Consider the following 27,089-nt stretch of genomic DNA (forward strand, 5'->3'; position numbering starts at 1 on the left):
GAGAAGGCTCCGAGGTGACCTAATTGTGGCCTTCCAGTATCTGAAGGGGGCCTACAGGAAGGCTGGGGAAGGACTTCTCAGGATATCAGGTAGTGATAGGACTAGGGGGAATGGAATGAAGCTGGAGGTGGGGAGATTCAGGCTGGATGTGAGGAGGAGGTTCTTCACCATGAGAGTGGTGAGACCCTGGAATGGGTTGTCCAGGGAGGTGGTCGAGGCCCCGTCCCTGGGGGTGTTTAAGCCCAGGCTGGATGAGGCTCTGTCCAGCCTGATCTAGTGTGGGGTGTCCCTGCCCATGGCAGGGGGGTTGGAACTAGATGATCCTTGTGGTCCCTTCCAACCCTGAATGAAACTATGAAACTATAAGAATGATGTCCTGTACGGCTGTCTGACATCCCGATCTGGAGGGCAGAGACAAGGAAAAGGGCATTCCGGGCCTGCAGGGGGCCAGGGGCACCCCGAACGGCTCATCCACCATCTCTGGGCAGAGGCAACGAGAGTTTCTCATCAGATCAAGCGCTATCCTTAAACCCGGTGTCAGGAACGGCAAGATCACGCTTAGCTGTTTTTAACAACCACCCCGAACACCTTCCCTGACACCTCCTCGCATCTCTGCGGTGCTGGAGCTCCTCCTGCCATCACAAGACAGAGGCGGGGAGAGTCTGAACGCTACCGGTTGTTCCAGCTCGGCCGGCAGCGGTTCCCTCAGGCTCTCCCCGCTGCGTTCCGCCCCTCCGCCAGGCGGGGCCTGGCGCAGCACGCGACCTCACGCAGGTCCCGGCGCTGGCTGCGCCTGCGCCCCGGAAGGCAGCCACGTCTACCGGAAGATGCCGTTGCGCCGCCGAGCCCGGCGCCGGCCCTCGTAGTGACCGTCGCTGCCCGGCGTCTCTTTCCCCGCTACCCTGCCGTCCCTCACGGCTTCTCTCGGGCCGGGGGTCTCCCGCGCTGGGAGGAGGTGAGGCTGGGCTGTGCTGAGGTCTTTGCCGCTCCTGAGGTCTGCCAGGTGGGGGCAGGGGGGCCGGGCCGGGAAGTGGTAGCAGTGCTAAGGGTGGGCAGGGAGGGAGCCGGCGGCCACCGCTGAATGTCGCCCTTCCTCCCGGCCTTGCCTGCTTCTGCGCTTCCCCCTTCCTGCTCTGGGTGTACTTGGCCAAGGGCCTCTCCACAAACTGTCCCGGGTTGAAGAACTTTCTGGGAGGTGGGAGAGAGACACACGTCACCTGTGTAGTCTCGCAGGCCCTTGCTGCAAGTGTAGGTATTGCACCTGTCCCCCGTGCTACTGTCGCACGACGGGCAACAGGCTGCAGAGTTTGTTGGGGAGCAGTTCCTCTGACTCGTCAGTTAGCAAAGCAGCAAAATACCGAGTAGGAGGAAAATACTAATTACAGCACTCATTAACACAACAGTTGTTCAGGTAACCCATGCACCTTGCCTTATCAAGGCCAGTCTGATTTCTAATCATTCTATGTCTTTTGCAGGGTATGGTCCCAAAATTTTAATTTTGTAGAGTTTATCAACATCCATCATGTCTTGGCTTGCTGATCTTGCTGGAAAGGCAGAGGATCTCCTCAACAGAGTTGATCAAGGTGCTGCATCAGCTCTGAGCAAAAAAGACACAGCAAGCAGTGCAGTTTATGATAATAAGAATTTGGACTCTGCCAATGAATATTCTGAACTACATCAGCATACTGGAGAACTGAAATACCAGGTGTCATCCAAAGCAGCCTACATCTCTTCAGCAGCTGATAATATTAAGCATCAAAAGGCCACAATCCTAGCAGGAACCGCAAATGTTAAACCAGCACGTAGAACATCATCAGAGGTTGCTTCTCCAGGGGAGAATGTATCCACACCCAGAGCTGCATCACACTTTGTGAGAAGAAAAAAGTCAGAACCTGATGATGAGTTGCTGTTTGATTTTCTCAACAGTTCAGAGAAAGAGCCTAATGGAAAGATGGACTCTAAAAAATTAGAGAAGAGCAAAGCACCCGTTCTTCAAAATCACTCTCGGACTTCAAGCATAAGTTCTGTGTCTACCAGTACACAGAGTGCAAAAACTGCTGAAGATAATTCCATCAGGAGCCAAGGCAATGGTAGTTAAATAATACTGAACATAGAGATATTTAGAACCCAAGTTTGTTTAGGGTAAGGCTAGGAAATGGTTTTACTGTCACATCATGAAACATTTAGTGGTAGTATGTGTGGGGAGCAGTAGGGCTGTAACATTTTTTCATCACTGGAATAATTGTAGATACCATGCTGATCTGACAAGCTCCATAATCAATACTTATATCTTCTGTATTCTTGGTCTACTTCATTGCTGCTTTTCACCCTGACCTCCCTGAACTATTACCTAACCTTGCATCAGCCCCCTTATATCCCCACTTTGATCACTCAGTGGCCCTTACCTGTTGTTGCCATGTAGGAGAGTGACTTTCACCAACTGGTAGGTGGTGTTTGCAGTAGCCCAGTGTACCATGTGAGGCGATGGGAGGTTTTCTCTGTTCCACCATGGAAGAGGGGTAACGTGTCAGGTTTGCTTGTCCTGCAGAGTAGGAAGTTGGATGTGGATACGCTGTTGCACAACTATAGACATCAGAGAGCTAGACAGATAAAGCCTCCAGGCTAGTACTTGCCAGTAGTAGTTCATTACTGCAGTATAAATTCAGACACCTCAAAGAGCCTCCAGGTCGAAAGCTGGGGCTGTTCTCAAGTCAGTGCAAAAGGATAATGTGGCTGGGAAGTGTCAGGAATGTGTTCTCTATCAGACTGTCCAATCTATACTCAGTCCTTGCTGCTGCACAGTTGAAGCAAATGGTTATATTATTTCTTAATAGTGTATTTCAAATACTTATTTTTTATTCAGTACTTTGAATGTGTGAAGTACTGTAAAAGCCAGGGTTTTTACTTAATACATTAAGTATTCTGAAAAAGCTTTACATTTAAAAAAGGATCATTACAAAGATGTGAATATTTTTCAATTTCTGAGTCTGTAACTTTTCAATAAGTTTTATAAGTGCTAATTCAAATACATTAGACCTGGCAATATGGCCTTGCTAATTGGTGCCTAAGCAGAGTAATTGTTTTGCTCAGTGTGACCTTTTGAATTTTCTTCTGAGAATTTTTGAGTGGAGTTTGCATTGTAGAGCTACCAAATGAATCATAGAATAGTCTATGATGGAAGTCCTACCTCCCTGCAGTCAGCAGGGACATTCCCAACTAGACCAGGCTGCCCAGGGCCTCATCAAGTCTTACCTTGAATATTTCCAGGGAAGGGGCCTCAATCACCTCCCTGGGCAACCTGTTCCAGCGTTCCACCACCCTCTCAGTGAAGAACTTCTTCCTGATACCCAATCTAAATCTGCCCTTCTCTAGTTTGAAGCCATTTCCCCTCATCCTGTCCCTGCAGGCCCTTGTAAACAGTCTCTCCCCATCCTTCCTGTAGGCCACCTTCAGGTACTTGAAGGCTGCTATTAGGTCTCCCCAGAGCCTTCTCTTCTCCAGGCTGAACAACCCCAGCTCCCTCAGCCTGTCCTCATAGCAGAGGTGGTCCAAACCTCTGGCCCTCCTCTGGACCCTCTCCATGAGGTCCATGTCCTTCCTATATTGCAGGCTCCACACCTGTACACAGTATTCCAGGTGAGGTCTCACCAGAGCAGAGTAAAGTGGTAGAATCACCTCCTTGGATCTGCTGGCTGTGCATCTTTTGATGCAGCCAAGGTTGTGATTTGCCTTCTGGACTCCATGTGCACACTGCCTCTCATGTCCAGCATGAGGAGGCAGCATGCAATTAGAGTGAGCATGCTTCTTTCAAAGTTGATTGTATAGATATATGTGTGTCCTTTAAATGTTTTGCATAGCATCTGTTGTAGTAGCTTATGACACATTAGCTACAGACAAAACCAGTTAATGTTATTCTTTGTACACTGCCATGAATATAATCCAGTATGTGCTATAAATGGCCAATTTCTTGCTTCATTAGCTTCATTAATCTATTGGGTTTTCCAGACAAAGTAATGAGGCTAAATTGTCTGATAAATTGTGTAAATTAATCAAAAGGAAGGAAGTGACACTTCTCAGAACCATTTAAATTGGAAAGGGGTTTGAGAAAATGTGGAAGGATTGTCACTGTCACTGCTGCTACTTGTTAGTGTCTTACTGGGAATTAATGATCTGCCTCAGCTCTCTGGGCTAGAAAGAGGTGCTGCAGTGGTGACAAGGAGGGTGGAACAGCTTGGCTGGTGATCACAAGATGAGGTAAATAACATAGTGACAGCTAAACTGCAGTCTGTGCCCCTGGATTTTCAGCAGTTAACTCATGTGGAATGTACAGAATTCAGAAGTAGTACTTCTGGATAACCTGTTTGTTTGTTTATTGCATGCTGTGTTGTTCTAAACACTGCTGCAGAGCTTCCAGCTCACTGCACACTAGAATCAAGACTTAGAGTGGATGTATCCATTTCAGAGCAGTAGTACAGGGTGCTCTGTGCATTTATGCATGATGGGGAAAGGCTGTTGGTTCCTCATTCCCTGCAAAGGACTGTTGATCAGAATGCTGCCAGGGGTTCCCTTAGCGTTCTCACGGAGGTTCTAGGATTTAAAGAAATGGAAAATAAAACTCCGTGTTTTGGTTTCCATAGTCTGGAGAATTAGAGTTTGTATTGGTAGAAAGCTTTTTGACAGAGTGTATCTACCTTCTGGTTTTTCATTAGAGAAAGGAGAGATCATGCTTCAAATCATTGCAACTTGATTTCTCATAGTAAAAGTGCTTTTGGAAGAACACTTTTAGAGAATTATCAGTAGGGTGAAGTTTGACATTCTTCTTAATTTTTTTGTACATAAAGATAACTGACACACATAGCTGTGTGGCTGAGCTACATGTTGAAGTTTGGCATCAGGATGACTGACTCAAAATGTTGTCAGTGTCATCTGAAGGGATTTTTTTTTTTTAAATAAAATTTACATCCTTGATATAAAAATGGAAAATCAGTATGAACTTACAGTAAAATTTCCTCTAATTGGCTGCTATGCACATTTCATCTATTCTGTCACTCTCAGCTTCTCAGGACCTCTCTGGGCTGCATAGTCATAACAAAGTATTGGTATTTTTAAAATCCTAACTGTGATATTAATGTAATAAATGTTATAGCTTCCATGTCTTGTCTTGCAGGACTAGCAGAAATGCTGCATGATGTGTATATAATGTACAGTAGTTCTGTTTTTGTGGGAGAAGCAGCTCCGTATTCCATTTCAAGATCAAGCTATTGTCATTTATGATGATGATACTGCCTTTGACCACTGATGTAGAACGTGGAATTGCTGTTTATATCAAGGCAACTTACAAATACATAGATTGGTTCTAATTTGCATCTCTCTGTACAGAAACTCCAGACAGTTCAGATTCTGGACTGGGAACACAAGGGGATGGTGTGAAGGATTCATCACTAAGTGCAGTAACTAATCCTGGCCTTTCAGCTAATGATGATTTCAAATCACACGAACTATCCAATCTTCGCCTGGAGAATCAGCTGCTGCGGAATGAGGTTCAATCATTAAACCAAGAAATGGCTTCATTAATTCAGAGGTCCAAAGAAACACAGGAAGGTACTGTGGTTTGGAAACTTAACTGTAACACATTACTAAAATGCTAGAGCTGTTTCTAGGTTAGTAGTTTTTATGTGTAATAAAGCCTTTCTAGTTAAATCTGCATGTATGACTTACCAAGCAAAATGATTATTGGTTTCAGAATAATAAGGTGGGAGAAACTAAAAGGCTTGTTTAACTACAAAGATAACACAAATGTTGATTACAATGATGCAATCAACTTGGTTCCAAAAACTACATCTTGTTAAAACAGTGTTGGAAAATGTTATCAATACTAAAACACTTTCCCTACACTTTTTCAGCTTTTTCAAAACACTGAATTTTAAATGAGTGAAGTCCTTTTAGGTATTTCAAAACCTGTCTGCTTTCTGTCTGTAGGCTACAATCTCTGATGGCCTGGAAATTGACAGTAAAAGTACCAAATTTATTGTTTTTCTAGGACTTTACTAGCTATTTGAAAGCCAAATGAAATCACAAATATGAAAATTGTTGAGTATAAGTTAAACGCTTCAAGCCTTGAGCAAACTGCTGCTGTTACATGTGCAACTGAGGAACCACATTTTCTGTTTTTTTCAAAGTAATGACATAGTCCAGAAAATTTGTAATTTCTGCTGAAGTTTAGTATGAGATGCTTGATTGAAATCCTTGCATTATTTCAACACTGGTGTATTTTTCTAGTGGCCTTTAGACCAAGCTTAGTGTCACATTGAGCTGAACTAGATGCTTTATGCAGATGTTTCCAAAGGGTTACTTGCACAGGGATATTCAACAGTAGGCCATTGCAAAGGTTAGGGCGGGTAAAATTTGTCATCTGCAGTGTGACAGAGAATGAAATACCTGTTTTGAGATCACCTGCACAATTTTATGGGTTTTGCCCTGACAGCCGATCTGGCATTCGTTACTTCTTGGTAGCTCATAATGTTTCACTGCTAATTCAACTTGGTTGTATTTAATTTCTTTCTGTAAGAAATGTGGTATGTGCATCCTGACCACTCACAAGACCTTGCAGCACCTACTTTTATCAAATTCTTATTTTGTAGAATTGAACAAATCCCGGGAAAAGGTTGAGAAGTGGAATGTTGACCATTCAAGGAGCGACAGGATGGTTAGAGAACTTCAAGCTCGAGTTGATGATCTGACAGAAGCTGTTGGTGCCAAGGATTCACAGCTAGCTGTGCTGAAAGTACGGTTGCAAGAAGCTGATCAGCTCTTAAGTGCTCGGACAGAAGCTTTGGAGGCATTGCAGAGCGAAAAATCACGGTACTTCATAAATCTGCAGATAGTAATGAGCTTGAAAATTCAAGGTAGATAATTTAGTCTCCAAGAATAAATGTGAATAAACTAGTTGGAAAAGGAATTTTATCAGGATTTGAAACACGAGGATTACAGTTTACTCTGAGCATGCTGTTTCACAGCTGGCAGTGAGAACAGGGAAATGAGTATTAAATAGGGGCAATTGTCACCTGATCATTGGAATCCATTTTGTATTTATGGTTTTTTTGTTGGAAACCTGAAGCTGAAGATCTGAAGACAGGTGTCTTTGTCTTGAAAAATACATTTGCTTATCTACAAATATGAAGACTTTTCTGACTTATTTCAGCATCAGGACACGAATCAGCAATCAGATACTCTAGGTCATGGTGGAGAGATGGAGGTCATTAATTCCAGGCTTCATCTGTAGACAACCATATTCAATAATTTACTGGTCTGAAAGCCAGGTGGTCATATTTTTACCTGAAAATCCCACTAGATACCTTCTTTTTCAATTAATGGGTATATCCCTCTTTCAGGATAATACAAGACCACAGTGAGGGGAGCAGTTTGCAAAATCAAGCCCTTCAAACTCTTCAAGAGAGACTTCGTGATGCAGATTCCACACTGAAGCGAGAGCAAGAGAGTTACAAACAAATGCAGGTTAGGCGTGAAGAGTAAACAAGGGTTCAGATTCTGCTTTTGAGACCAAATCTGTGAGGTTCCTACTGCCCTTTCTTCCCCTTGACTTCAATAGCTGTTCAGGGTACTAAGTGCATGGAAGGATGTGCTGTTGACTGCTCTAAGTGATGCTAATTTTTTGTAATGTTATTTTGAAAGCTTTATGATTGAAGGTTTTTGAGGATTAATGCTGATGATACTGCTGGGGTTTTTTCATGGTAACTTTAACCTTAAAACATTTAAAAACTAACTCAGTAATCATTTTTCCATGGTGTGCTGTTGTACAATAATTTTGTTACACAATTTTAATAGGTGATCTTAAGAATTTTAAGCTGGATGATTGTTTCTATGGTAAAAATGTGAGTACAGCATTACTAGAGACTTCTTTCCATGCTTATCTTGGTCTTTGTTATGTATAGTAACATCTTGGAAAATCTTTATCAGCCTCTGATTTTGTTTGGTTTTTTAAAGTACTTCAAAATAGGACATTTGATAATACTTTTTGAGGGGGAAGCTTACTTCTTGTTTACCAAATAAAGGTGAATAGGAAGATTGCTGTTCTCTCACTATTTGTGGTGATTGAAAGAAATGCATGTTTTTGCTGGTAATTACTTTGCACTTGTCTAAACAAGCAGGATTTCTTTCCACATAGCACTAATGCATCTTAAAGTTGGAGGCAGTGGAAATGGGGCATTGGGTCATGTGTAGTTGCTTTTTAACTTTGATTTTTCCTTTTTAGGCTGAAGTTAAGACCGTGTTTAAACTCAAAATATTGTTTCTTTATTGCTAACAGAATGAGTTTGCAGCTCGTCTAAGTAAAATGGAAGCAGAACGTCAGAACTTGGCAGAAGGGATAACTGTAGCAGAAAGAAAGTATTTAGATGAGAAGAGGCGAGCTGATGAGCTTCAGCAGCAAGTCAAAGTAACTAAAAACCACCTAGAATCTGCAAAGCAGGAACTGACAGACTATAAGCAGAAAGCTACTCGCATACTCCAGGTAAGCATTTCTTGATTGTACACAACTTTTTTATAAGGTGTTATACTTCAAATAATCTAATTTGTTGGGTTTTTGGTGGTTTTGGTTTTTTTTTTGTCTGACCTGTAATATATTTTGGGGGCATATCTACAGTGATACAGAACAGCTACCAGTCTGTATTTATTTAAGTTTACATAGTGAGTGAAATGGAAGTGCAGACCCTGAGCTTAAAGAAGAATTCAGGTGAATTATTGCACTTACCATGCAACATCTGTCTGCATGTTTTGCATCCAAGAGTCCAATCTTAGATAAAAAAAGATGCAGCCTACAGTTTATTCTAGTAGTATTCTTGAGTCAAGAGAAGGGCAGGTTTTAAATCACCTTGATGAACAGGAGAAGAATGAGATCAGAAGTGAACATCAAGCTATCATTATATTGACTCTAAATAAAATGGCTCATCCTCTTACCCAGAAGAGATACTTGCTCCTCTATTTGGCTCTTATTTGGCTTTGTTGGCAGAAGAAAGAATGGACTGAAAGGGGGTCATTTCACCTTTATGTATGTTTGTGCCTGTCTACTCTTTTATGGTAGCTGAAAAGCCAAAATCGTTATCCATCCCATGTTTAGCATTGCAATTCCTACTATTGAGAAAAGCTGTACTCCTCCTTCAGATAACACAAGCTTTTGGTAAATCCAGTCTTTTGGCATACAAGAAGTAAGAACAAGTATCAGTAGGGAAGCATTTTAATTTCAAAATCTGTAGTGTCATTATTATCTTTGTCAATAAAACAGATAAAACAGGTCATTGTGTTTACATTTGAATTTTAAACCAAAGTTATTGTGGCATATTGTAGGTGAGCACTTGTTAAATACTGCACTAAATAATATATTGGTTTATTATTTCAGTCTAAAGAGAAGTTGATAAACAGCTTAAAAGAAGGTTCTGGTATTGAAGGCCTGGATAGCAACACTGCAGGCACAGTGGAATTAGAAGAACTGAGACACGAGCGAGACACTCAGAGAGAAGAAATACAAAAACTAATGGGGCAAATACAGCAATTGAGAACAGAGCTGCAGGTAGCTATGATTATGTACACCTGAATTTGGAGTTAACCATGCACAAAGGATTGCTTCTTGTACACTTCAGGGCTGTTGTTCCTAGCATTTGTTTGTCTTAGGATTAAAATAGCCAACTTTTGTAAGGCATGCGTTTATTCCCAGACAAGCATGGTGATTTCTGTATAGATCACCTATATATCCTTTTCTGCAAGGGCTGCTAATCCTTGAAGCAGCTGTAATCCGAGTTGTCTGTTGACATAATTGGCTCAACCCAGCAGTTGCACGCAAGCCTGCTTTACACATTTTTAGCCTGTAGACAGTGGAAAAGAAAAAGTAGAGGACTGTAATGTTCACAAAATGCATTTTTTTATTACTATATGGGTAAAAATATTCTGTATAAAATGACCAAATATCATTTATTTAATATACTCTTGTCTTAATTTTCACTTGAAGCACTATTGCAGGTATAATTTTCTGTTGTTGTTACCCGTGACAGATTGCAGTATTGTTTGAATGCTGCTGAAATGGTAACATTTCTGTTCATTTCAGGATATGGAGACTCAGCAGGTGAGTGAAGCTGAGTCAGTAAGAGAGCAGCTTCAAGACCTGCAAGAGCAAATAGCAGCACACAAAATGGCCAAGCAAGAGGCAGAAGCTGAGCTAGAACGGCAAAAACAGGTGAGGATATCTTGAAAACTAATTGGTCTTACTTTAGGCCTTATGTGGTATAATCAGTAAAGTGTTTGGCTTAATAAGAGAGTCACTGATACAATATTTGAATTAGTTTTTGTCTAGTGTTCCAAAGGAATCCTCAAAAGCTTAATGAATGTCACTGGGCCAAACAAAATGCAATCATTACTAAGCAATGGCCAGGGCCTTATGGAAAGTCCTGATAAACAGAGATATTGCTGATGTATGAAAGAATAAACTTTACCCTAGAGGGTGCACAAAATATATTATGATATTAAATTTAATTCAGCAAAGGAAGGATGAAACAATAGGCATGTAGTAACATTTGTAACAGTTATTTATGTCAAGAAGCTCAAATAGTAAAATTGGTTACTAGAGAACTTCCTGTGTTCAAGTATTTAATAAGATTTAGCTCCTAAAACAATGTTACTGTAGAACCAATTCACAGATTCTTCACTCAGTTGTGAATCTAAATGTTGTTACTTCCAAACTGCTCTGTAAGACAATTGCTGATAAAATTATATAATAGTAATTCAGTCTGTGAATCTGCAATGAATTTTGTCAGATTGTGTAATTTTTAAAGCAAACTCTCTTGATTTAAGCAGTTTTATGATCAAAAGAGCAGGGGGGGGCAGAAAGGCAAACTCATATGACTGGGAACAAACCTATTACTCAGTAGCAATTAAGACAAATGCTTTGGTACCCCATTAGAAAATTTCACTGTAAGAAAAAGCTCATGTAAGGAGAATTAATAAGGAGGAAAGCAGGAGAGTACATTGTATCTGCTAGGAACAATTGATCTTATAGGATTATCTGTTCTTCCAGAAACTGCATTTTAATGAGATGCTAGCAGCTTGAACTAATTAAAAGGCAGAAGTTGAGGTCTGCTCTTGATGATGTTTATTATACCAAAGCAGATGGTAGACTGTATTTTACTCCTCTCCTTCTGAGGGGCATATTTGAATTAATATTACATAGAGAAAATTGTAGTGAATTAGTATGAACTCCCCCTACACACACACACACACACACAATACCAAAGCCAAAACCAAACCAAAAACCCCCACACCCAGACATTATCAGTTATTACAGAAACTGAAGTATTCCTCTGGATGACACACATTTGCATGTACTTGTAATGTAACTTTGTGGATTGATACTTAATACAATTACTGTTTGTCCTGTCTGGGAGTTCCTTTAAGGATCTCCATAAGGTTTCTGAGACTGAAGATGGAAAATAAGTGGAGGTGTTTTCCCTTGGACATCTGATGGTGTGAAGGGAGAACAGGATTATCTGTGACTGACAGCTGAAGTTAAACAGAGATTTGAAGACTGTCTTATTTAAAAGATAAGCATAACAAGTCTTTACATCAGAGTTAAAATAGCCACTAAATCATGGGAATAACAAAATTTATGGTTGGATGCGTTGTTTAGTAAATTGTCCCTTCCTAAGATACCTTCACCTTTCACATTCATTATGTTCATTCTTCCTAAATTTTGAAGGAAGATCTATGTCACACAGAATTCTAGATGTGCCAGGGGTTTTTAAACACTTGGAAAAAAAAACAACAACAGTATTTTGGATTGATGGGTTTATCTTGGAAATAGGTATTCCCTTCCAATGTGTTTCCTAATTGTTACATAATTGACATTATTTCAAGATAACAATATAATGAACAATGAGTGTATAAGGAAGTTAAATCATAGTCCCAATGAACTGTGACTGTTAGATTAGTATTTATATTAGGTCAGTCTCCACAAAAGTATTTTGTAAGTCTTGTAGGTTGTGTCTTCATACTCATCTCTCTTAGCTATTTTTCCCTACCCTAGCCAGACACTTAGCTGAGATTAAATGTCAGTTTCTACTTCATTGCTATGTACTGCCTTCTTGTGTTCTACTGTGAAACTCTAGATAGGAGACTGTTTCTCAAGATGTATACATATATCAAATCTTTTGCTTGTGATTGTGATACATGTTGTAGGAACTTCATTATACAGAAGAAGAATTGTATCGAACAAAGAATACTTTGCAAAGCCGAATAAAAGACAGAGAGGAAGAAATTCAGAAGCTCAGAAATCAGGTACTGTGTAGAAAATAACTTTATCACTTTAAGTTATGAAAATTATTAAACCAGTTACATTATTAGTACAAAAGCAACATAAAGGCTCTATTAATGCATACTTGCTTTCAATACAGACTAGGGTTTTGAGTGGAAGAGTACAAGAAGGGAACTGTGCAGGAGTAAATGGCCTAATTTATAATTGCATGTGCTTTTGTCTTGGAGGTGCAGGGGAGCAGGAATCAATCTGTGTCCCCACTGTACCTGGGAGAATGGTACTGGATCAACATTTTTCTTCTGAAAGCCCCTCATTGGTGCTTGATTCAATCATCATGATTTCTGCAAAGATCCTTTTAACTGGATGTGAGAATGGAAGTAAAGTCCTGAAGACTCAGTGAGCCATACAGCCCGGTGTTTTGTCTTGGACAGTGGCAGTGGGGCCAGTGTGTGAGCCTGGCCACTTTCTTCACTCCCTTGTACACATTTAGGGATGTTAAGTCCCTGCTAAGTCACACCAGTATGTTTATAGACCTGTTTTCCCTGAATCAGCCTCAACACTTTTGAAGCCTTGTTGATACTTGTCAGCACCCACAGTCTCCTTGGGCAGCATGAAAGCATAGGACTCATTTTGTGTGAATTATCTTAGCGTAGTGAACAGTGGTCAGTATGTAGAGAAATTGGTCAACTATGGTCAGCTGTACAGTTATAGTGTCAAAATTGTTCCGTTGTGATAGAATTTTCTTGAGCCTGTTGGTGGATGATTATGGTTATAATGGCTTCAGGCCTACCTGCACCTGTCCTGATGCATTACATCTATTTTCTGTAAATTGAATGACATGATCCATATTTTCTTTTGCTGTCTTTGCAGTTTCTGTTTGCTCATAAAATCATGTTTTCTGCCTCAGCGCTCCTCAATTCTTCTGCAACGTATCCTGCATTGTCACCATTTTCATTCAAGCTTTCCTGTAGAGTGGTATCAGATTCTCCTCATTTGTTCTGAGTTGTTCCTTCTTCACTTAAAAACATTTTACTCCCTTGTTTTAAGTTGCAAACATGACAGCAAGGCTGCATTATCTTGGTATTCTCATGCCTGCCATTTTAAACTCAGCTCTGAGGCATATAGTGTTTTTTTGTGATTGAACTTAATAATTATATAGATAATTATACAGAAGTGCTCATATTATTAAGAGTGGAAAACAGGAATACATTTTTACATTACTTTTTTTGTCTGTCATGTAAAATCTTGTAGCAACTGTAGAAATTAAATGTCTTCTTTAAGGTGCTCATCAGTGATCATTTTGATAGTATTGTCCTGCAAAAACTCTGTGGTGGGCTAATGTAGTTCTTGAAGGACTTAGCTTTTTGAGGGGTGCAAATGTGTCAGTTGGTCAGAGTCTGAACTTACTCTGATTTATTTTTTTTCTCCTTTCCTTTGTGTTTTAGCTCACAAACAAGGCTTTGAGTAGTAGTAGTCAGACAGAATTAGAAAACCGCCTTCATCAGCTGACAGAAACCCTAATTCAGAAGCAAACCATGTTAGAGAGCCTGAGCACTGAGAAAAACTCACTTGTCTATCAATTGGAACGACTTGAGCAACAGCTGAAGGCTATCCAAGGCACTAACACTAGTGGACCTTCCATTAACATGGCAGGCATCGATGGTGCTGAAGGTAAATAAGGAAACACAACACTTAAAACTCTGTCCTTTTTTACAGTTCAGGCCTTTATATTGCCTAATGCCTCTCCCTGAAAGTCTGAGTTTAAAAGTTAAAAAAAAGTGCTGAAAATATGCAGCTTATTTATGGAAGGAACCTTGTCAACAGCAGCCAGTGTCATAAAAAATAGTTATGTAGACATTCATTTTTGTGTGTAAAGGACTTCAAACTTAATAAAACAACATTAATCTTTAGTTCTCAATATTGTGGCACTATTGGAACTATCATATTTACAAATCCTCTCACAAGTGCAAGTAAATCTTTTTGGTTTAAACTGAACGTCAGAAGCAGGATTTGAGTATCTAAGTGTTGATCAGAATCTGCTTGAAATCAGTTTCCTCCTGGCTTTCTGTTCATATTTCAAGCTCCTTTCAAGAAAATCGTTCTGCTGAGGTTGGTTTGTTAGTACTGTATTGCTCTAGGAGAACCTCAGCAGGTGAACAGTGCTTTTCAGATATTACATTTTTAAGTCAGAGAGTGTAATTTTATATATAAGGTAAGCAAATTGAAAAGCAATGGACACTTACCAAGAGGTATACAATGAGAATTCAGACATTTTTTTTCTCTGCTTGTGAAAGCCTTTTAAAATAAAATGAGAAGAAGCAGTTTTGAAATGTATTTCCTTTTGGCTTGTTTTTAAAAAACTTCAGAAGGCCCAAGTCTAGTTGCACAAAGGTAACATTATCTAGTAGTCTTTTTACATAAAGTTGATGCATAGTGAAAAAGTAAAGTATAAAATTTTGGAATATATAAGTTGGGATCAGAAATGCTGTTGAAGGTTTACTGGATGAGAACTAAAGCAAATGGGGAAAACGTGACAGCATCAAACCTGTCATTTTATGCACCTAATAACAGAATTATTGTTGCATGGTAGAATTTAGTATCAAAATGTCCACCTAGTGAACTAAAATAAGCCTCAAAAAGACACTAAATTGAAGAAGTAGTTGTTTCGATTGTAAGCTTATCCAGATTTCCTCCCTCAAAACACACTCCTCTGCCCCCAGCAAAACAGCACTAACAAGTCAGATTAATCAATGGTTTTATGTTCTTTTTGTGTATCTCTCTGTAATATACTGTTGATTTGCTTTGCTTCAACAGTAGCCTGGCTGGCTTTACACTGATGAGATTTGATGGGTTTTGTCCCTTCCCATAGGTGCTCGTATGCGTAACGTCCCTGTCCTGTTCAGCGACACGGATACGAACGTGGCAGGAATGTATGGGAGAGTTCGAAAAGCTGCCAGTAGCATAGATCAGTTTAGGTAAGAGTGTCCTAAGGGAATGCATTTTGTAATTGCTGGAATCTCTTCACTGTTTCCAAGTGGCACACCTTCCGTTTTCAGTTGCTTCTAAGAAGGTAAAAACAAAAAATATGCTTAAGCATGGTGTGAATTACTAAATATTAACCTAGTTCACCTGGGCTTTCCTGTATTAATAGCCTTAGTGTTTTGAGATTTATAGTCCATTATTTAAACCACACTCTTGTAGATTTTGGTAGAATCACTAAACTGTATACCAAAAAACCCTAGCAGTTTTCGTTACCATCTTCTACCTTTTTCACTTTCAGGAATTTTGATGGTCTGTGGTAAACACTGTAAGAGTCTATTAGTGGGGCAGTCTGTTAAGGCATCTTGATGAAGACAAGATTCTGGGATCTGACCCAGTGCAGCTGTTTGCCTTGAAAGATAATCTGTTTGAGGAATTAGTAAAGAAAGGTCATTCTGATTCAGCAAAAGATTTTCCTTTGATCCCTGATCTGAGCAGTTGGGATAATTGTTGATGTTCTCAACAAAGGTCTGCATCAAACCTTGAACCAAATACCAACAGAAAACAAAATTCAGTGCTATTTTTTAATCCATTGAAAGAAAGTTACCATGATAGAAAGTCCTTTCTGCTTCCATGGTACTTAATTTCCTGTGAAGAATATCAAGGTTCCTATGATTTCCATTTGTGATGTTGTAATACTGAACTTCACTTGGCAGTATCACGCCCATGGACTTGGGGTTTTTTAACTGGCAGGGCTGAGCATTCATCTCCTGCAATACGCTTTGTAGCACTTTAGCGGGAAACTTGGAGAACTCATGTCTTTTAATCTAGTGAAATAAAAGAACAGCAGTGATCCATGGTTTTTTTTCAAAGGAATCCAAGGGTTTGGTTGCTTAAATTTTTTTAACAAATTGATTACTGCTCCTCAGGTAACAAAACCTGCCATACCTAGAGGATATTGGTGAATTTTAAAATGCCTGCACAACTCCTGTAGTTCTTTTTCACAAACTCTGAATTATGGTCTCAATTTGGAATTTTCTCACTCTGTTTAATGTCTTTAAATACATGAAGTAAAATTCCAAGTCAGAAGTAAAGCCGTGTGTATGACATCAGTTGGTGTTTCTGAGTTTGTGGTGACTGGAATGAAAGGAAGAGGAATTCATTGCTCAGAGCTGACCGGTCCATTTTGTATTTTTCTCTCTTGTTCTTGTGTAGCATTCGGCTGGGAATCTTTCTCAGGCGGTATCCCATAGCAAGAGTCTTCGTAATCATATACATGGTGAGTAAGATTTTAGCCCATTTTGTATAACATTTCTTAAACTGCAAGGTGTTTGGTGTTCAAAAGGCTCTATAATTAACTCCTCAACGTATTTTTTTGCAAAGCAGGCTAAGCAGTACTTAGATAGGCTCGAGGTGAGGAGAAAGTTCTTCACTGAGAGTTGTTTTCTGTTGGAGTGGGCTGCCCAGGGAGGTGGTGGAGTCACCATCCCTGGAGGTGTTCAAGAGGGAATTGGATGTGGCACTTGGCGCCATGGTTTAGTCGGGAGGTCTGTGGTGACAGGTTGGACTTGATCTTTGAGGTCTCTTCCAACCTTGGTGATTCTGTGATAACAGCATTTTGGGAGTGGTGTTGCTTGGCAGTTTTCAGCTTTTCCCAGGAATTCTTAGTTTAGCAGTCTTATAGATGTTTATGTAAATACCATTTCAAAGTCTGTATAGGTAGAGATTTACTACTAAAATACAGAATAAAAGTGGTTTGTTGCCAAGGGTAACTCACTACACCCATGTTCACTGCATTTAGGAAAATGACATCTGTTGTAGCTGTTTTTATATTTGGCTCTTGACATTTTTGTTCAGTGACTAATAATTTCTGGTAGCTGAAGAAGTAGCAAGAAAAATCGTTCTTGTTAGATTCTAAGCAAATAGTAGAAAGTTGCTCATACAGTCTTGCAATTGATAAAAACTAAATTCCTCCGTTTTCCACTGGAGGGCAGATGTCTGTCAGTTCAAGTGACCTGGGGTAAGGTAGGTGTGCAGTCTGCTCTGCTTGGAAATAATCTACTAGTTGAGCCTTTCAAATTAAAAAAACTAAAAATCATGTTGCATAATGATTCTCCTGAACACAGTTTCCAAGAACAGCTGTCACTGCTTCCAGTGAAACAGCAGTTCCTACATGCAATTTCTTCTTTCAGCCTGCTATGGAAAGGAGCTGGGCTGTTTAATTCCTAGCCTCTCTCTTCTTCCCATTCATGACTTGGTCTTGTCAATGTGTGAACAAAGTTATTTATATCAAAACACTGAGGACTTCTAGCACCTAAGCTGCTGTCTGAAGTGAAACTCAGTGATGGTTGCATAGATGTGTGTTGGACAGTCAGCAGCAGTTACTGTTTTTCAGCTTGAAACTTGACTTACGACTATTGTAACTTGAATTTTTTAAGTTTTTTAAAGAAATGTGGCTTAGGTGTTGTCAGTTTTCTCCCTTGTTGCACCCACAGCAACTTCTGAGTGGGGAGTTTCAGAAAATGTCAATGAGAATTAACATTCCTAAAAAGTTCATGGAAAATATGTCAAATCAGTGCCTGTGGTAAGGAAAGCAGAACTCAGCTGTCTTACACAGTCTCGTAGCAGCCAGATGGGACAGGAGTAGAGGCTTACCAGTCACTCGAGGCAAATCACATAATACACTGGCTGGGGGCTGGATGTCAGAAACAACAGCTGCAGTTACTGGGGCATGGAGGAAAAGAGAAGCCAGAGAGCATGAATCTGCAGGAAACCAGGCTGCTTTAGTTTTGCTCTTTCTGTAAATTCTTTTGTTTTTTGCAAAGGGCTTCTTCAGAATCTGACTTAGCATTTCAATGTTCCAATAAGAGTTCTTTTGTTTCTTTCCTTTTTTAAAGTAGTATGTGAGTAATATGGAAAATGCTTAATAAAAATGTTTTTATTAACTGTTGGTGAGAGCTCTCATCTTTACTGCTACTGTGAATGATGTTTGTCCGTGCCGATAAGTTAATCTTTTGGGGGTGATTTGTTTTGTTTTGTTTTTTCCCCCAGGCATTGCTTCATCTCTGGGTCATGATTGTTCTACTTACTTATACCCCAGAAATGCACCATGACAGTCCTACTGGCAGATAGGCTGAGACAGGACCATACACTCTGCTAATGTCATTGGGACTGTCTGCGTCTTTAATCAACCCTGAAACGTCAGCAAACTCTTCCTCCTGGATTTTAGGGTGAATGAAAACCTTCATGCCTGGTTTATCACTACTTTTTCAATACATGTATAGTACTATGTAGCTTTTTCAATTTACCTAAAGGAGCATCACTTTTCCTGGAGAAAAAAAGCTATTAAGTTAAGCTAGGCTGGTTAGCCTTCATTTTACGTAGACCTTCTTGTGGGTAGTGTCAAAAATAAGGGTTGCACCTACAGAGAAATGTGAGGGCTTCTGAAATGACAGATGTATATGATACAACACAGTTTACATCATACTGGATGTGGGCTATGGTCAGGTAACCAACTGTACGTAGCAACTGAAATAAACTTTATTCTTTCTGGTTTCTCTCAGTCTTCTTTTGCTCTTGTGTTTTTACCTTTGTAAATAATGAGCTTTTCCTTAACATGTTAAGCTGAAAAAAAGGGCAGTGGATTGGTGCAATATCTTCTTGTAAATAAGTTTAAAAAATAAAATGTTATGCATTCTTCATAGCTTCATCCTTGTAGTGCAATAGGTGTTATCTTCCCTACCAGCCAAAGAGTGGCACTGCCTATTTAAAGGGTGGTGGTTTAGCTTTATTAGATAAAAAGAGAGATGGTTTTGAAACAGAAGGCTCAAACTCTTTAGAAATAATGGTGTTATACATGATGCATATTTTAATTGCATTTCCTGATACCTCTCTCATTACTACCTGTCTTAATCATGTCTTGTATTCATCAAGATATTTATTTTCTGAAACTTGGGTAAAACTCTTTCTAAATGAAGTCTAGCAAAACAAAATTTCTCCTGTCTTAACACATATACTGATAAGCCTCATGACATATTTATCATAAACCCCACAATACTAAACCTACTGTAATAGTTCTGTTGTTAGACCATGGCATTCTGGAATTAGGGATTTGCAATACATAATCATACAAGGTAACTTTCTTTCCCTAAGGAATTTCTTATCTCTTTGTGTGGTGCTCAAAACTGAGTAATGGAAAGATGACTAAAAGCAATTTGTCACTTCTGCTCTTAAGAATATGGTTTGGTATTCACGTGACTGGGACACACAAAAGTATTACGTCCCGTGCATGAGGATTGCCATGCTAACTCCTATGGAAATGTTACAGTACACAAATGACTGTGTTGCTGCTCTGATTCTGATCTTGTGGAGAAAACTGAAATGTTTTGCTTGAACTAAGTAATAAAAGAGAGCATTTGCTGTAAGCTGTCCCTGCCCTCTGTCACGTTTGCTGTAGTTTGGCTAATCCCTGTTGTTTCCTTTTCGATTCTGAAAGTAAAGCCACTTTTGAACCCTGGAGAGCTGATTTCTATAGAAGGAGGTCAGGTAAGGACTTCTGTACAATCTTTATCTCTGCATGCAGGTTTTTAATTTGAAACGTCTGGACCACTGAATCTTTGGAAGCTCCAGTGTATTGTGACAGTTTGTGGGGAACATTGTTAGTCTTAAACTCCTTACAGCTTTGCTTACCTCACACTGGCTGCACACCCTATTCTTCTTTGTCCTTTTTGGTTTTTTTAGAGATCACAGTTTATTTCTTTTGTTACTTTACCACAGGCACTGCAGTACTTCTAGAACCCTGTGCCATAAATGAGTATTCTTTTCTTGAGTTCTTCCAGGGTTTATGCTAGAAATTTTACAAGAGAAAGCACTGGAAGATTTCTGCTGACTTCTGCCAATCAAGCAGGTTCCCAGTATCAATTTAGGCTTATATAGTGTTGAACTCTTCTTATGATTTTTTGTTATCTGTAGGAGAAGGGTACAGCTGCTTCTGTACCTGGTTATTTCTAGTTTGAAAAAGGTGTGATGTTAACAACCACCCTGTGAATCGGTATGTTCTCACCCATTAAAAAACATGATCCTCCTGTAGGCAGTTTATAGTCAGAATCTCTCTTTGCCTTGACAATGGGCTGTTCAGTATGGAGAGAATGTGATGAGGAAACTCACTGTTGTGTGACTAAAGGCTATACTGTAGTTTATGTAAATACTTCTAAAGCTCTCTTTAAAGCATGGAAGACAACAATAAGCCTTTATTATGGTGTTAAACTGCTTCAGAACTGCAAGAAGTATAGAGGGCTGCTCCTTAAAGCTTTTGTTTGAACACTGGATTTTTGCCCCCCTCATTCATTTTTATAAACTGCATGTGATGCAGTGCAAGAACTCACAAGACTGAGTTCATCTGGATATATTTTGAGTTGAAGAGTAACAATACTTCCTGCATCTGATTAGTAATGCTGGGCTCTGTACAGATCTGCAAAGTGTGCCACTGCTGCAGGTCAAGGGTGACATAAGGACATGATTCCAACAAGCAGCTCCTAATGGTGTCAGGAGGTTGTCTTAACCAAGCAGATGGCTTTGGAGCAAACACGAAGCTTCTGTTAGCCTCCATCTTAAGTGCTAGGTCTGTTCTTGTGGGCCTATCATATTACTGGGTAGTAAAACTACCCTGACTTCAAAGACCAGCATAGCGATTTAGGGGTGTTTAAAACACTATGAATGCTAAGCCTATCTTTCCATGCTCTGTAGCCTAGCACAAGAAATAAAGGACCATAATAACTAGCAGAAAACAGAAATCTGTCTCCCAGCTGCCTTATCTCACCATCTTGAGAGCACAATAGGTTTTCATATAATAACTGAAGAAAAATCCTTTTCTCCATTTCCTTCCTTCCTTGAACTGAAACTGTTCCAGGTATTAAGCATAACCTTAAGAGTCAAAAAGATGAGAAATGAGGAAGAGCATCAGATTATATTTGTTTCTTTCACTCCCTGCTTGCACTCAGCCTCTATGCTACAGTCAGAAGGACAGAGTGCTGCTTTTCTGGAAGGGGGTGAGAGGAGAAGTGTCCTCTGGGATGGCTGGCAGCAGGCTCAGGGGCAGACAGAAGGCAAAGGTGGGAGCTGCTCAGGCAGAGGAGACTGTGGAGAGAGAAGACAATGAGTAGTGAGAGCAAGACTGCTCTTTACCTGATATTGTGCAGCCTAGTAAAGTCTTGTTTCTGTCAGATGCTGGTTGTCTTGGTACATATTCAATTAGGTAGATGTACTTTGTGCTAGATTTGGGCTTCTGTGAAGGAGAGCTTTGTGTAAATACTCACAAGCCCTGATGTGACAGTCAATGTGACCTCAGCTTGCTGATACCTGAGCTGTCTGTTTATTTACTGTGCTAGGTCAGCCATATGGATACCAAGCCCCTATATGAAGGAAGCGACTTTATTGCTTGATTGCAGATAACATTCACAAGGGGGAAATCAGACTTGCACAGTAATTAATTTACTAATTTCTCATCAGTATAGATGAGATAAATTTGTTTTAACACAGAGAATGAAGTTTTTTTTGCTTTCCTTTGCCTTCTTTGCTGACCACAGCCTGGCTATAAGATTTGCCTTGAATGTGTTTCTAGGTATTTAGCCATGAAACTGTTAAGTAATGTTTTATGAATAATGCAGAGAATTTGTTAGAATTTAGGTTGCTTTCCTTTATGTGTTACCATCTTGCCCATTGGCTTGAGTTCAGAAAGCCTTGACTTGGAAACAGGCAGATAGATGTTGGCAAGTCAGAAATGATGAAAGATGAATAGTCAGAAATTATGAAAGCTGAATCATCTGCATTATACATAGTTTCCTTTCAGATATGCACTTAAAAATTTAATCTGTATCTTATGGTACCCAATGCAGGCTGCAGGCAGAACTGGACTCCACTGCTGAATTCCACAAATAATGGAATAATCTGTGCTCTCCCTGCCTAACGTTTTTTCCTGCTAATATCACTTGAATTAAATGCTTGTTCATCAAGGAGTAAGTGCAACTGTTCAGAGAAAGTGTTCAATGCTACAGGCAGCTCAAGGACTGTAGAATAGATCCGAGACATAAGTAAATCAAGGTAGAGGAAAGTCTTGGGCTCAGGGCACAAGGACACTTTTTCACGTTGTAGGGAAAAAACCAAAAGCTGCTGATGTATGATTAAAAACCTCTGCTAATAATGTAGTTAAAAGTCTGACAGGACAAAAGCAACCTATTCAGAGAAAATAAAAGATAGCAAAAGGAGGATTGCAATTTTTTGTGTCATAACTTAGGCTAATCAAGGAATCAGAAGTGTGAATGGATATTTTGTCTAAAATTCACCATTCCTGTGCTGAAACTTAACTCTTGACACAAATGTTGCATATTCGGTTCAAATCAGGCAAACTTTTTGAAAAGAAACTGGAGAAGGACCCAAGCAACCAGTAGTTTGAGCTCTGTAGGAGCAGGTGGAAGGGCTCCAGATGTTCTGCAAAATCAAGCAGGTGTGTTTGGTAAACATCTGTGACAAGAAAATCATGTTCTCTTTGACTGTAGCTACCAAGGCTGTAATTAAATGCAGCAAAACACCTGATACAACATAGGAAAGATTTGGAGTTGGAGAAATGGGATAGAGTGAATGTTGTTTCTTTAAGGCAGAAAAGGAGTCTGGTTTGGTACTCATTTGAAGAGGAACATTATCAGACAGCACCTTCCTCCAGCCTTGTGCTTAGTATGTTTTCTCAAAAGCTTAGAATATCACCTTAACAGTAGCATGTAGCAGCAACCTTGAATAGAGATAATTTATAGGCAAATTCAAGCAGTAATTAAGTCTGAAATTGCTCTATTAGAAAAAAAATTAAGAATCTCATTGAAAGCATTTGTTTTGCTATCACTAGTGGCAAGAAAACAATGATTCACAATTAGTGTTTAATTTGTAATCAGAAAACATATTCTGCTGATGGAGAGAGGGGAAATGCTATTCTTTTTTCCCATACAGGTAGATGCTCACAGAGATCCCTGACCATTGCAACAATCCTGACAAGCTGAGAGGGAGTCTTCCAGTTTCACTCCCACTGCTGCAGCTCAGGAGGCTGCATAGGTGCAGCACTGGAAACAAAGAGCAGAAAGTAATATTTCTCCAGCCATTCTTGCTGATGTCAAAGCTTCCCCGTACAATAAAGGCAGCTCAGCTTGAATGCCTACCAATTTCTGCCAATGTGGTCTATGAGTTGAGACTTTTCCCAAAGGAGATCTCCTTAAAATGTATTTATGCACCTGAAGGAAGGAGTCTGAGTTTTGTTTTGGAAAGCCTTGATTCTTCTGGGCCCTGCTGACTTAGTGGGCCGTGTCTTTGACCTTTATGGGACCCTCAGCTGACCACAAGCCGCTCATGTACCAACTTTTGCAGCCTTCAGAAGAACAAGGAAGGCTTTGCTTACACAGCTTCACCTGCATCCCCTTCTTCGGAGAGCCAGGGAGATGGTGGAGGGCACCTTATTTTGCAAGCATGTGGCCATGGCCCTATGGAGGTTATTTTCCCCAGTCTGCTGATAGATCCCAGGCAGCTAGTCAGGCATTGCAGATGCAAGTGGCCCCATCTCTAGTCAAGGGGTAAAGAGTGCCAGGCAGTAGGACATCAAAGACCAAATCATACGTGGTCCACATGTGACATTTGCGGTCATACAACCTCACTTTGATGGTGAGGGAGGTTTCTAATTGAACATGGAGTTTTTGCAGGCTAGCAGTAGGGGAAGTTGTCTAAAAGTCTGCTCCCAAGTTGCAAACAAAACCAGTGCTCTCTGTGAAGGAGATGGGTATGGTGTTGCCCCTGCTTCTGGATCCAAGGGCTGAACACTTGCCAAGACCTGTTTACAGGCCAAAAATCCTGCCTCTTCCTGCAAGGGTCAGGAAGGGAAATAAAGGTTGTCCAAGGACTGGGGCCTGGCTTTGCAGCCAGAACAGACATTTCCATAGGCATAAAGCCTCTAGAGCTGTGTGATCACTGGTTTCAGTTATTCATGACCATTTATCATTATTCCAAGGTTATTGAAAGCATTGGTTTGAGCTTCCTGCATCTGCTGCTTCCCAAGGGTGCATGCAGAGATCAATTATGCAATGAAAGTCTTTAATAAAAGCAAGCAGTGCAGCTGTTGCTTTGGTAGGGGCTATGCACTTGCAACCTGAGCTGGGCTGCTAAGGCAGCCTGCCCTGAGGCCTGTTGGTGCTATGAGTGTTGCCCAACGCCAGCGTTGTGGAGGCAGTAGGATGAGACGGTGCATCCACTCAGAAACATTAACCTCGTCAAATCCTGTAGATGTTACTCTGTTTACTTGCCTTTTTTTTCCTTTTTTTAGTGTAAAACCTGGAGCACCTTGTGTTTGGAGGGGATGAAAAGAGTCTATCAAATACCCACTCAGGCTGTTCCCAACGTGGCTTGGTGTGAGATGTTGCAGTACAGTTTTATGAATTTCCTAAGAAAAATGTTCTACCCAAAGCTGGGTACTTGATGATATGTCACAGGAGGCTGAAAGGAGCTTGGCTGTGACACATGGGGAGTTTCTGGAAGATCAGGACCAGCTCTGTATAGTGCTGTTTCCCAGCAGTTATTGGTTTCTTTGCCTCCATTTCTACTTGGATGAATCAGGCAGTTTCCACCATGTGGTGCTCTTTCTGGCCTCTGGAGTTACAGACCAAATACTTGCCTCTAAGTCCTAACAGCTGTCTTTTGTATTCTTTTTTCACAAAAATTATCTTACCTTTACTAGCAAGGCCACACAATGCTCCACTTTCCCACACACGACAGTAAGGTACAATGCTTCGTTTTTAGGTTTCAGTCAGAAGCACTGTGAAGTTATCCATTTCTTGTATGGTTTTCCCCTTGAAATCTTTCAAGCAAATGGGACAAGGTGTCTTCAGCAACCTTGCTGACCCATGGAAGCAGGATTCCTGTCCTCCTCAGCACCGAGAAGAGGAAATCCATCAGCTATCACACCTGCCAAACCAACCCCAGGGACCTGGTGCAAACTTCAAGACCCACTGACCTCAGGTATGGAGCTGTTGAAAACCAAGGTGCTTCTGAGCAATATGCTTCTTCAAATGTCATTTGGTGGTCCCTCAGAAAGCCTTTGCTTAGCACTACAGACAAGGCATCTCCTGGATATCTGAGTGGGAATGCTTTTGAGATTTTCGTTTTATCATCTGAAGTCCAAGCAGATCTGTTCCCTGCTATAAAGGGCTTCTTGGTATTAAAAAGGAACAAAAAAAAAAGATTTATCAGCATCTGACCATGAAAAATTTCTGTCAAGTGTTGCCTTTCAGCAACTAATGCAGAAGTATTAGAAAAGATATCTGGTGTCAGGTAATTTCACCTGAGCTGAAGTTAGGGATGAATACCTTGGTTCCTCCACCCCCCCCCCCCCCAGCCCCCCCCCCCCAGCTGCTATAATATTAATTCAGTGATTTCTTATGGTCTAGAAACTACTGTTTGTCAGAGAATAGAGACAGATCTTGTTTGGTTTAAACTGTGACAGACTTCTGGCAATATAAGACCCAACTTTGTGTTTAGAATGTGGTGTCCTGAGGGGTAGCTGAGGCAGCAGTGGGCAGAATGCTGGCAGTAGGGTCCAGGCTATATCCTCCTGCTGTGATCTCCACTGCAGTTGTTTTGTGGGTTACAGTGAAACTACAATTTCAAAGGATCCCCAGTGGTGGACTTTGTTAAATATGGGTATGCTGAATCCTAGGGAAATATATTTAAAAGGGACTAAAATGGATTCATCGTTTTCTGAAGCTGCTCCTGTCTGCAGCTGAAGTAGGAGACGGCAGAAGCCTCACCACAGTGGGCTGCTGTTGCAGAGGGAAGGAGCAGCCCATCCTTCCTGGAGCTGAGTCTCATCTTTTCCACTTAGGATCACTGGGTCTGGCTTTAACAGCAGCCTGAATTACTGGTTGGGAAATTATTTATTTATTTTAGTATAGAGAGAGGTAAATGTGCATTTTATCTAGATAATTAATCTGAGGGGTAGAGCTAGCATAACTCTTATGTTCTCCTTTCCCTTGCTCCTGTCAATATGGCCATGTGGCTTTTGTATCTTGTAGCCTTTATTAAACTGGTTTATTTGCAAACAATCAAATGAGGAAATTTATCAGGAGGAGGTTTTGTTCTGCCTGTCACCTTTATCCAGTGCTGGCTAGCTAGGAAATGGCACTGCCTTTTATTGTCTTCCTACCTCTGTAAACTGACTTCTATTAAAATTTAAAAAAAAGGGGGGGAAGCTCTTAAATAAGCAAAGGGGAACCCTTGGAAAATTCTGTGGACTCCAAGGTGCTACTCTGTTTTACCTCTGCAGGAACAAACACCACCCATTCCCCTTTTCCCACACACCAAACCTCTTTATTAATATGTCAGGAAACATGACTCAATCTGCAGCTTTGTCAAGACTCAGACAGGAAATTTAGGTGCCTGCACTATCAGCTGCTACTGTTTGCTAATTTTTCCCCCTTAGATCTTGATAATTTAGGGCCTTAACACAGGCTGTTTCTTTGAATATAGCAACTAATAAGATAGGGGACAAGGGGTAACTAAAAGAGAGTAGATTTAGACTAGATATAAGGAAGAAACTTTTTGCCTTGAGAGATGATAGATGTCCTGTCTCTGAAAACATTCTGGGTCAGGTTGGACAGGGCACTGAGGAATTTGATCCAGGTGAAGATGTCCCTGCTCATTCCAGAGGGTTTGAACTATATGACCTTTAAAGGTTCCTTCCAGCCCAAACTATTCCATGATTTTGTGATTC

At 40.4% G+C, this 27,089-nt stretch overlaps 1 protein-coding gene across 1 annotated transcript; it reads left to right on the plus strand.

Annotated features, from left to right (window-relative positions):
• Window positions 1–812: 812 nt before the first annotated feature.
• On the plus strand, window positions 813–18,994 carry GOLGA5 (golgin A5). The gene is made up of 13 exons (XM_068148805.1): window positions 813–955; window positions 1,476–2,090; window positions 5,380–5,601; window positions 6,642–6,861; window positions 7,392–7,515; window positions 8,327–8,530; window positions 9,416–9,586; window positions 10,118–10,246; window positions 12,241–12,339; window positions 13,762–13,987; window positions 15,186–15,291; window positions 16,511–16,574; window positions 18,347–18,994. Exons 2-13 carry the CDS (start codon window positions 1,523–1,525, stop codon window positions 18,425–18,427), a joined length of 2,214 nt encoding a protein of 737 aa, XP_068004906.1. The 5' UTR covers window positions 813–955; window positions 1,476–1,522; the 3' UTR covers window positions 18,428–18,994.
• The last annotated feature ends 8,095 nt before the right edge of the window (window positions 18,995–27,089 follow it).

This window comes from Melanerpes formicivorus, unplaced genomic scaffold (genome assembly GCF_026170545.1).
Source record: "Melanerpes formicivorus ecotype bairdi unplaced genomic scaffold, bMelFor1.0.p_v2 SCAF_17, whole genome shotgun sequence".
Taxonomy (NCBI): domain Eukaryota; kingdom Metazoa; phylum Chordata; class Aves; order Piciformes; family Picidae; genus Melanerpes; species Melanerpes formicivorus.

What these genes read in the sequence shown, in the direction of transcription:
- GOLGA5 (XM_068148805.1), top strand. Translation starts at nt 1,523, where the DNA reads ATGTCTTGGCTTGCTGATCTTGCTGGAAAGGCAGAGGATCTCCTCAAC. An exon ending in AGAGTTACAAACAAATGCAG is followed by an intron (nt 7,516 to 8,326) that starts GTTAGGCGTGAA and finishes TATTGCTAACAG; the next exon opens with AATGAGTTTGCAGCTCGTCT. An exon ending in AGTAGCATAGATCAGTTTAG is followed by an intron (nt 15,292 to 16,510) that starts GTAAGAGTGTCC and finishes GTTCTTGTGTAG; the next exon opens with CATTCGGCTGGGAATCTTTC.